This window comes from Saccostrea cucullata, unplaced genomic scaffold (genome assembly GCF_032062105.1).
Source record: "Saccostrea cucullata isolate Sc308-1 unplaced genomic scaffold, CSIRO_AGI_Scuc_v1 ctg708, whole genome shotgun sequence".
NCBI lineage: Eukaryota > Metazoa > Mollusca > Bivalvia > Ostreida > Ostreidae > Saccostrea > Saccostrea cuccullata.
Window position 1 is genome coordinate 256,082 of NW_026927674.1, and position 12,212 is coordinate 268,293.

Consider the following 12,212-nt stretch of genomic DNA (forward strand, 5'->3'; position numbering starts at 1 on the left):
ATTTTTAGACGAAAAAAGGTGTTCTCCGTGTTCAGAGTTATATGAAAAGCTTTAATTTGAATGTATTAACCTCACGTCAGATACAAATAGGTAGCTCATTTCATTGTCCCAGAACGTACCCTTTCATTTCAAAACTTGAATTTAATTTTTTGCAGAGAAGCAATTTAAAGAATGTAAACAATGATTTGAAAGACACTGTACAATGTAAATGAATAATTTACAAGGCTTAATCATATTATGTTTCAAGCGTATGTTTATCAAATGTATCCATTGATCACTAATTAAATGTAAATTTCATTATTCTTTTTTCGACTCGACAATACATGATTTTGAATCCTCTGTTTCCTGTAGATACTTGTACACTGATATTGTATTACTTAACATGTCTCCCACATAGAGGTTGTGTTTGTCGTCCACACACAGAGCCATGGGAAAGTCTAGCTCATATTCTCTTGTCAGTAGGAGACGCAGGAACTGACCGTCCTGATCCAGGAGATGGACACTGGAATTCGATGTATCACACACCAGTACCTGTCCCAGGATATCAGTACAAATACCACTGGGATGAAAGCCAGACTGGTGCTGACCTCTGTAGTTAAACCGATGTCGTCCAGATTTATCCATCACCACAACTTCTTCCCCAAATCTGTCAGAGACCCAGATGTCTCCATTCTTGTTTTCTGTGATAAATGTTGGATAATTAAACCCAAACTCCAATTCTATGCGATGGTTTCCCCTCCAGTCACACCTCAACACTCCATGTTCATAACCAATCAGTATGTCACCGTTAATGCGGGAGGAGTGGATACAGTTTAACCATTCACGTTCACTGAGAAGTGTAATGATGGTCCCATCTAACACCATCTTCTGCACCTCATAGCCATTTACAAATATCAGGTCGCCATTCTCTGTGACGGAGTGGGCTCCTATTATGAAACTATATTGATCATCATTTTCCATTTCCTGTATAACGTGTCCATTGTAGTCCACCTGTAATAGGCGGCTGTAATCACTGACCCATAATCTTCCTGATGTCACACATGAGATATGACATACCTGGTCGAGTTTGGGTACAGTTATACTGGACGTACATACAGCAGACGAGTCCAAATCTATGAAAGCATTAAAAATACCGTTAGAACCTGTTTTGGAAAAGTTTTTGTCACAAGATATTCCATGTAATAAAAACATGAACTACTAATAAACACACTTATCAATAAATTAAAGTAACATGACTTGTTGTTACTTTTTATTTCTTCCGTTTCTGAATCACTTTATAACATCTATATTTACTAAACAGGTATTTCGACAGGAAAATATCTAAAACGTTTTCCTATGACTGAAGAAATCACCAGTTATATCGATGACATTTGGATTACTTTACCGGCAGATAGGTTTCGTTTTTAGCTCACCTGAGCCAAAGGCTCAAGTGAGCTTTTCTGATCAAAATTTGTCCGGCGTCTGTCGTTGTTGTCGTCGTTGTAAACTTTTCACATTTTTGACTTCTTCTCAAGAACCACTGGGCCAATTTCAACCAAACTTGGCACAAAGTATCCTTAGGTCAAGGGGATTCAAGTTTGTTCAAATGAAGGGCCACGCCCTTATTCAAGGGGAGATAATTAAGAAATTATAAAAATTTGATGGTATGTTTCAAAAATCTTCTTCTCAAGAACCACTGTGCCAGGAAAGATGAAACTTATATGGAATTATCCTCAGGTAGTGTAGATTCAAATTTGTTCAACTCATGACCCCAAGGGGTAGGGCGGGGCCAAAATGGCCGACCAAAAATTTACATAGAAATACATAGGAAAATTCTTTAAAAATCTTCTTCACAAGAACCACTGTGCCAGGAAAGATGAAACTTATAGGGAATTATCCTCAGGTAGTTTAGATTTAAGTTTGTTCAACTCATGACCCCTGGGGGTAGGGCGGGGCCAAAATGGCCGATCAAAGATTTACATAGAAATACATAGGAAAATTCTTTAAAAATCTTCTTCTCAAGAACCACTGTGCCAGGAAAGATGAAACTTATAGGGAAGCATCCTCAGGTAGTGTAGATTCAATTTTTGTACAAATCATGACCCTGGGGGGTTGGGTGGGGCCACAATTGCTGATCAAAGTGTTACATAGAAATATATAGTAAACATTCTTTAAAAATCTTCTTCTCAAGAATAGCAAAGGCATGAATGATCATATTTTTATAGAAGCATCCTCAAGCAGTGGACATTCAAATTTTGTTCAAATCATGACCCCAAAGGGTAGGGCGGGGCCACAACATGGAATTCAAGTTTTACATAGAAACATGTAGAAAAAAATCTTTTAAATTTTTTTCAAGAATAGCAAAGCTATGATTAGTCCTGTTCATATGGAAGCATTCTTAAGTAGTGTAGATTCAATTTTGTTCAAGTCATGACCCCTTGGGGTATAGGGGGGGGCACAATGTAAGTTTAATTGTGAAGGACAATAAAGCCACAGGTAATCAAAGAAATATGCATGCATCCTTAGTAAGTGAAGATTCAAGTTTGTTCAATATTTTTAAATCATACCATCTCCCTTTTAAGGATTGGTTTAGACCACTACTGGGTATAAACTGATTTCTGCTTTTTCCCTATCCACATTGCTCAGGTGAGCAATGTGGCCCATGGGCCTCTTGTTTTAAATGTTTTTCAAAAAAGTTATGGAACCATAAATGATATGCCCACCAAATATCAGCAAGCCAAAAAAATCTACTTAAAACACCCCCTTTTCATTTTAATCGCAATTTTAAAGAAGTTTGATGTGAGAAAACTACAACTTGGCGAAAACACACGAGAAGGGATGTTTCTTTTGAAAAATAACTTTCAGCCATAGGGTTTGTTGGTTCATCTAACTAAAAAAATAAAGCATCTTTTCCAATCTTTGCAACTCCGCTACAAGCACTGCTCGAAATTCAATTTTGTGTCGTTTGTCTTGAGCTATGCCTTCATTATTTCTTGAGCCTATGAATGCTGGATTTCAATTGAGCTTTTGTTTGATTGTATATAAGGATATAACGAACTGTATTCAATTTTGAATGTCTACTAAGCAATATAATTTTTTGTGCAAAGCAAACATGGATTCATTTCTAAAACATCAGAGGTGGGATGAGGTGCCATGGAGGAGTGAGTAATCCTTTGCTTATCGATCACACCCACCGTGTGTTCCTTCTCACAATCGATATGAACAAATTTAGTCAGCATTTGACATAATGATAGATTGTTTTTGATGACAGTGTCATAGTATCGACAAAAGAACTAACGAATTGATGACAAGTTAAACGTAACTGCTGATATTTTTTTGTTTCTTCAACTTGTTTGTCAGGATTTGAATTTGAAAAAAAAAATCGTACTTAGGAGAACTGCCAATACAAAGCTTAAGGCCAAGAAGTTTTGTCTGTTTCTCAAGACAGTAGTAATGAAAGAATGACTTGTATCCGCTATTGAAAATTGTCATTTCAGGGTTCGTGTGGATACTATCGAAGGAATTTTCATAACTTTTTTCAACTGACACATATCTGCATATTTATTGCAAAAAAGAGTTTAAATATATTTCAAACCTTTTAAGATATTTCCATCCTCACAATTTTAATGTTCAAAGTACAAAAACTGGGCTTACCATATTATTTAAGATGCAAAACATAATAAACAGAAATGTATTACAACATTAGAAAATCGCACCTTTTTTGTAAACAGTAAAATATGCAAAAACTGGTTAAAATGTATAATTCTGAGACTGAATGTCCCTAAATACTTCCTACTTAAGGTGGCTCATTACATCCACAGTTTATTTTAGATTTCAATACAGCATCACTTATAATATAGATGTCAAATATCCAGATGGGGGTAGTAATATCAAAAATATTTTTTATAGAATTTTTTATTTTTTGTTTTATTTTAGTGAAATGTTTTATTTCAGGTTTATTATTCACAGAATTTCAGAACTTTCAGTGTCAAATGATGGACATCTTCTTAAGACAAGTACACAAAGTGAAAATACCTCATAATACCTGATAATAATTTTATTAGAAAAAATAATTTTCTCCTAAAAAACACTTAATGTCATTATCTTTTTAATCTACGCATAAAACATTTAAAAAGTGTGTTCTGAAGAGACAGAGAATGTATTTCAATTAATTACATGTGTCAAATTGAATGAAGAATGTTTAAACGAAATGGAAAATCAGAGCATGAACAGGATACGATGGTTAAAACTGCATTTTGAGAAGAGAGTATTTGACAGTGGTACATTTCATTAGTAGTTTTAATCAACTTTGTAGCAAAAATCCTTTGATTTGCAGTGACCATGCTTCATAAAGGTGCCTGTTCAATTACATAATTCAAAAATTACAGAATGACAGCGAGCCAGATGGTAAGACACCCCCAAACTTTTTTCCCATTTTCCCAATCTTACTACTCTTAATTGAAAGTCTGGTTGCCCCCCCCCCACCCCTTATAAGTGATGTAGTATAAAAACTCTCTTTTCAAAATGCAGTACCCAGGGGTATTTACTATCACATCCTGTTAAAAAAATTTCCATTGTCAAAATTCAACAAAATTAGGTGATGATTTAATGTTAAGTATCTTTACGATGACTTTCTTTGTCAATTTAGCATGTTCAGATATCCTGTGGCACATAACCTTTAAAATAGCAAACAGTTGTCCATATTTAGTAAGCGCTCTTTGTCTTGGAATTAAAAAAAATAACACATTGAAAATTGAAGCAAGTAAACTTCAGTTGTTTTATAAATAGATTATGTCTTTGTATCAAATTTATTAAAGTATAAATTGAATTAACTTATTTCCAAAAAAAACCATTAACAAATCAAAAAACGTAAGGTAGCCTATGGCGAAATTCACAGTTTTTTCATTTCAAATTAAACTCCAAGAACAAGGTCAAGGGATTAAATAATATTGATAACCCAAGAAAGATTTTTTCAGTGGATTTAAAGGCACGTAGAAATAGAAGGGAGAGGGGGGCAGGGGGCTGTCCCCCACATTTTCCCCCAACCTTACTTATACTATAAGAAATGTTCAGTGAAAGGCTGGTTGTTCCCCTCCTATTAGTGATGTACGAAAAATGTAGTATAATTTTAGTACTGAAAGTAGTTAACATTGAAAAAAAGTTTACTTTCAACCCCCACTCCCCCATCCCCATCTCTAAGAAAGGAGGATATGGAAATAACGAACAGTATTCAGTCTCAACGTCCATAAAACAAATATACAAAATAAGAGCAGAGCAAACACGGACCTCCGAAACATCAGAGGTGGGATTAGGTACCATGGAGGAGTGAGCATCCCCTGCCGACCGGTCACACCCGCCGTGTGCTCGTTGTCATAATCAGGAAATAACGGAATAAATCCGTGGTCAATTCAGTGTATAAATAATGGACTAACAATTGGTATGAAAAACGTCAGTCAGCATTTCATTCAATGATAAATTGTATTTTCTGACAAGGTCATTGCATATCGACCATAGAATTTACGAAATGATGACTTTAAAGGAGACTGTTGGTATTCTTGTTTCATCAAATTGCTTGTCAATAATTTACCTCGTTTAAGAAATTGTTCATACGTAGAGCATGCTCTTGCGTATCGAATCAACTGAGATATAAATACTCCGTATGCAGGTGATGGAGGTATATTGCTGCATAAGTAAGGGAAGTTGACGATAGAAAAGTTAAAGTCTTCACGTGCATCATATAGCTTAGTAGTTAGATTACCATTAGTGTCTTTTTCAAGTAAAATATCCAAGTATGAAGCAGAAGTGTCGGACTCTGTGGTATCTTTTATCTCAAACTCACCAGGATATATCGTGTCGACGTAGGAATTGAAATTATCATTATTAATTGACAATACGTCGTCGATATATCTAAATGTCTAGTTGAAGGCCACAGCAAGTGTTTTCTTCTTTTCACGCAAAAGATTTTGCATAAATTCTGCTTCATATGAATATAAAAATAAGTCTGCTAATAACGGAGCGCAATTTGTACCCATAGGAATTCCAATAGTTTGTTGGAATACCTGGTCTCCAAAAACCACATAGATATTGTCAATCAGAAACTCAAGCATCTTCTTGATATCAACTTCACAGTACTTATATGTGCAATCAGAATCTGTTTTAACAAAATGATTTTTCAAATGACCAATGACGAGGTAAGTAAACTTACGAGTTCCATTTTTGTTGAAGAAACAAATAAATAAATAAATAAAATAAGATTTTCGACTTTGGGCAGGTTTCATTTTTTTCGTTCTTGCTTGTTTTTTATTAGGTATAATACATAAGTTAAAAAAAATCTCTGGCTGCCCCCCCCCCTTTCAAAAACGATGCTACGTGGCTAATGTAATACTTGTTAAAGATATATAAAGCCCAAGCACTTTCCATTCAAATGTTATGTTTAAGGGTAATATTTTCCAAAATCAAGGTACAAAAATCAAAATAAATGACAAAGATCAAATGATACTATCTGACCTAAAATAAAGACATGTAAAATATGATGTAGTATAAAAATTGGAACTACTGAATGTAGTTGACAATGAGAAAAAGTTGGTCTTTAACAACAACCCCCCTCCACACTTTTCCTATTGTTTTGTTTTGCTTGTTAACTTTTTTAGGGTAAGTAAAAACATTCAAAAACGATGCTACGTGCCTGCATTGTTTGTATTCGAAGGAAGGTCTTACTACAACCAATACATGTGTTATTTTAAAGCCCCTGAAATGGCAAATGTGTAGATTTTTAAAATTCAATGAAAAAAATGGATAACACTCTAAGGTCAAAGTCTACATGGCAGAATTGTTTTCACCAATGAAAATATTTTGTCATGACGCCAGTTGTTTAAAAGTTTCAGGAAAAATTAAAGATTGTATTTATTTTTTTTTTTGCAAAATCTAGGTCAAATATTTTGGTATCCAGGGATAGGAGTAGACATGTTTAATTTGAAAGGAAAATGGCTTCAACCAAAAGTTTTGGACAAGGTTAAATTTATGCGAAGAAACAGACAGACAGATGAACAGGGTTAAACTATAGTTCCAACTTTTTGGAGCAGGTCTCTTATCAAAGTTTATGTAAGGCCTATTTTGAACTTTGTCTGTATGATACATAAAAGTGTCTTAGTTTGTTTCAAATGCTGGATCTGACCGATATTATCCTGTGGGTGAACAGGTAAAAAATTTTGAAGCAGATTCTTTCCAAGATTAAAATAGAATCAACTAGGAGAAAAAAATTAATAAACAGGTGAAAAGGTAAATATAATTACTACATATTAAATAATAAAAATTGACCGTTGAAAATTGAAGTATTCACGTTTATCATAGAATATTTTAGATTACCATTACGTCTTTTTGAAGTAATATATCTAAATATGAAAAAAATGAATGAAACGTCAATGAATGACGTCGGGTCTATGGCGATCCATTGCAAGTTTGGCCTAGTGGAAAACAAAAGTAAAAGAATATGTGCTCGAATGTGTTTTAAATTATTGGAATAATAATACTTCATTAACGCAAGATTGGTTTAAAAAAACGATTCACAAGAATCTCTTTTTTGTGGTACTGGTATTTGCTGCGAGATTGAAAGAGAAAAAAATACCAGAGACGTCATATTGACGACAAAGTTTTCAGTTTAAGTAAATATATAATCCCTTATTATTATGTGTCAACTTATGGAAAAATATAACGCTAATCAATTTTCACGGGTATCGGCGTGGAATGGTGCCCGTGTTCTTGCTGGTTATTTTGCATTACCTTTGTTTATATTTTATTGCAGTTACGTTTATCTTTGTTGTTTATATACTACACTGACTTATACAACTATAATTGTAGACGTATTTAGTATCTTATTTAACTATATTAGACGAAGTATTACGTTATTAATCTCGCTACAGAGTTCTGTATAGCATGTGTCCGTCTTCTACTGGTGTCGACTGAATACACTGAACAGTGACTAAGTTTTGCCCTATTTATAGGGGTCTGCAGAGCAGAGAGACTCGGGAACAGAACTGGTGGACAGATCCCTTTTACGAATCGTGTTCAGCTTTAAGAAGTCAGCGTTTTCGTGAATGTTGCAGAATAACCTCCGAGGTCGAGATATGTTGTTTGAAAGATGAAAGCCAATGAGTTAGCGGTTATTTCTATTCTACCATGTATACTACAATCGTTAAATTTACATGGATACTTATTAATGCTAAAATTAACTCACGTTGTTTTGAGGAAATTTGATCTGTTTTTGCTGTTCTTCTTTGATCATTAGATGCACTCATAACCTTTTCTTCTGCATCAGATAGATAATCATATTCTTTATGTGGCATCATCTCGATGGTGCTTTTGGTTTGCAAGTCTGCTTCTGAATATAATGACGAGAATTCTGTCAACTTATCATAAAAAGCATTTCATGAAGGATATGGAGATAACGAACAGTATTCAATCTCAAAGTCCATTAAACAATACAAAATATAAGAGCAGAGGTGACACATGCAAGCAGTATGATAAATCAACACCTGTATCAAACAGAATGATGAATGAACACCTATATCCAGAGTTTTGAACATTTAATCATTAAAAACTGTATATACGCCTACCATAAATACTGAAACGTGTACAACTTCAATTCAAGGATTTCAAAATGGCAAGTTCGGTGTTGATCCCAGTACAATCTGCATTTCATTGGCTGATTTGACTTGTTTACTGTTCTTACCAACTTTCTGCGAACATATGAATCATGAAATGTTCCTGCAAACGTGCTGCAAACATTAAATTGGCGTGTATGTCTTTTGCAATGTTCCTGCAAACATTTTGAGTTCCATGCAGCAAATTTGCTGCAAGCTTGCAACAACTGCTGTTAATGTTTGCAGCAAGATCACAGTTAGCGGGAATCATCTGCGAACAAGAAAATTTTCTGTCTGCTAACAATTTGTTTTGCTTCAAGCTTGCAGTAAACATATCAGATTGGTGGGGACATTCTATTGATTCAATGGACTTAAGAGATTGATTACTGTTTGTTCTGTTATATTTCTCTGACAATTAAAATAATCCATAGCCCTTGAAGAATTCTTATGAAGGATATGAAGATAAAGAACAATATTCAATATCAAATTTCATAAACAATACAGAATAGGAGCAGAGCAAATAAGGACCTCCGAAACATCAGAGGTGGGATCAGGTGTCATGGAGAAAAGAAATTTTCATGGAGATACTTATTAGTGCTTAAATTAACTCACGTTGTTCTGAGGAAATTTGTTCTGGTTTTTCTGTGCTTGGTTGAGATGCACTCATATCCTTCTCTTCTGCATCAGATAAATAATCATACTCTTTATGTGGCATCTTCTCGATGGTGCTTTTTGTTTGCAAGTCTGCTTCTGAATATAATAACAATGACGAGAATACTGTCAACATAATCGAAATATGTATTTAATGCAAACGGAATAATGATATATTTGTACTGTGTTTATAATGTATAAGCCTGTGATATCATTTTTTTTTTTGTTGATTGTGCACAACATATTGGGGGTAAATCTAATTAAAATGTTGTATGAAACATATGGAGATAACGAATATTCTAGTTCAAAAGTCCATAAAACAATAAAAAATAGGAACAGCGCAAAGTCGGACCTCCGAAACAACAAGGGTGGGTCAGTTGCCATGGAGAAGTGAGCATCCCTTGCTGACCGGTCACATCCGCCATGTGTTCCTCGTCATGATCGGGAAATAAAGAAGGATATCAAGATAATGAACTGTATTCAGTCTCAAAGTTCATAAAACAATAAAAAATAAGAGCTTTCAGCTTAGGTGAGCTAAAAATCCATATCCCTTGAAAAATCCGGTAACACTTTCTTGAACATTCCAGAGTGGTCCTTTTTCTAGAACATTTGTCCAGGATGTTAAAGTAATAACATATCTTAACAACTTCTAGAATATTCTAGATTTAAAATAATGTATAAATACCCTGTAAATTGTAAGCATGATATTCATTGTAGTGTAAGCACCATTGATGTATAAATAAGATTGGCGAACCAAGAGACTGGGACACTGTGTGCAAGAACGGACACTCTGTTGTATGTATTCTTAGATTCTTGCTAAGTTTGTACTTTATGTAATGGTTATAAAGCCGAAAATTGTCCATCATGTCAGATATTAGACGACCGAAGGCGCGTTAGCGCCGAGGAGAGTCTAATATCTGACATGATAGTCAGTTTGAGGCTTATAACTTACTTAAAACATTTCACAACTGTCGAACACTTCCATTGTTAACTTATTGGACAGCCACAGGTAAGATCTCATTCTGCTTGGATGACTACCTGGTATTGTTTATCAAATTAGACCAAGGAATATCAGTTTTGGTTTTCTTCTGTCTTTATTAATAGTACAAATCATCGAGAGATGTTTTTTTTATCGATTAATATGAACATTAACTTTTCTTAATCTTTAGTTATCCGCATTGCGACATTTTTTTATATATACTAGCCATGCGTAAAAGTCAGTTCTACTGAATTCTTTACATTCATTCATTCAATCTTTATTTCCTCATAATATGAGATTATTTAACAACCATGAAAAATCAATTATTCATTATACACAGTTACGCAAAGAAAATAATCAAACAAAAAGAAAACGAAAGTGAAAAATAATTGATTATATACAACATATTACATGTACTTCATACAAGAGGAAAATTGTCAATTGTCCCCCACTGGCATATGCTGATGCATCGCCCTGTAGAAATGTGCCGATGCATCACGTATAAGTTGGAAATTCTTTACTTGGAAATCTGCAACGTCCTGTTCTGCTAACCAAGTGTTAGGAGCGCGACCAAGGAGTATGAGGTAAAGATCTTCTTCGGTGAGTGCACATAGTTCAGCTGAAAGTTCGATACAGAAGTTGTTTATGATATCCCTCCACCAGTTGTTCCGGATGTCCGAAGTGATAAGGCACGAACAGCTGACATGGACGAACAGGTCACGGAATGCAGTCCCACATAATTGACAACTATCCACCGAGTCACGCGGCGGTTCAGAAAGGAGTTTGCATACGAATTTGTATAAACGAATTTCATAGCAATTCTTTGGTGTTCGCCAGAAGGAAGATGGTTCATTATTACAGAAGACTGAAAGAAACCTTGAGAAATCGGTGTTGTTCTCCATACGACATTGTCTAAGTTCCTTCTGTTTTCTGCTTGTTGTAGATCTAATAATGTTTTTCCAAGTAAACTTAGAAGGGAAGACGCCGTCAGCAACCCACTCGTACAGGAATTGAAGAAGATCATATACACACAGTAAGTTAATGACATCTGGCACAAATCCTTGTTGGCAGTTGCTTAAGTTAGCAAAGAAGGAAAATAGACGGACTAAAAATATTTTGTTTGGTAAGATATTGCAGTTCATACGACAAAGACGTCCAAAGAACAAGAGTTTCCTTACGTCTATCTCAGTACATATTGGAAGGACGTTGAAGAGGCTTTCACAGATATCGGATCTAGTTTGGCGTGGAAGGTTCTGTGAGGACTTGCATACAGAATGTTGAAAAACATGAAGGCGTTGAGAATCTGTCGTTGATAAGTTATTCCAGAGTTCGCAGCCGTACAATACAGAAGGCAGGATGACCGATTTATAAAGATGGACTAAGGTTAGAGGATTAAGGTAAGGAGATCCAATGTCTGTGAGAGCATAAAAGGAGTTCCTTCCTTTCCTGCAGGCAGCGTTTATTCGATCCGTTAGGGAGCAGTTCCGGTTAAGAATAATTCCTAAATGATTACAAGAATCCAGGCATGGAATAGGAACATCACCTAAGGTCCAGACGTGTTGCTGGATAGCTTTATTGCCTTTAGCTCGGAATCGAAGAATACAGGATTTGGATGCATTGAATTTGAAGCGCCATTTTCGGGAATATTCAAATGCGATGTTTAACATGATTTGTAGAGAGTTAGGTGCTAAACCTATACATGAGATGTCATCTGCCAGTGAGGGACAATTGCTAGTAACATTGAGTAATTTCGTACATGCTGAAGATTGTTCTAAAGTATTAATCAATTCATCAATAAATACTAGATACAAAAATGCAGATAAGACACCACCCTGTCTTACACCTTGTTGAACAGAGAACCATCGAGACTGTGTTTGGTTAACAATTACAGCGCTTGACGTTTTATAATGACAGTCATTGATAACAGACCAAAACCTGCCAGTTACACCTAAACTGTACAACTT

The 12,212-nt window shown here is 35.0% G+C and overlaps 1 protein-coding gene across 1 annotated transcript in view; it reads right to left on the minus strand.

Moving 5' to 3' along the window:
* Nucleotides 1–29: 29 nt before the first annotated feature.
* The window catches only part of LOC134275166 (uncharacterized), a 40,282-nt gene continuing 28,099 nt past the window's right edge, over nucleotides 30–12,212 (minus strand). The window contains exons 12-14 of the mRNA XM_062757417.1: nucleotides 9,231–9,368; nucleotides 8,213–8,356; nucleotides 30–1,112 (exon numbers count right to left, since the gene is read on the minus strand). Coding sequence (XP_062613401.1) covers nucleotides 298–1,112; nucleotides 8,213–8,356; nucleotides 9,231–9,368 — 1,097 coding nt within the window. The 3' untranslated portion in view covers nucleotides 30–297. The remainder of the gene's footprint in view (nucleotides 1,113–8,212; nucleotides 8,357–9,230; nucleotides 9,369–12,212) is intronic.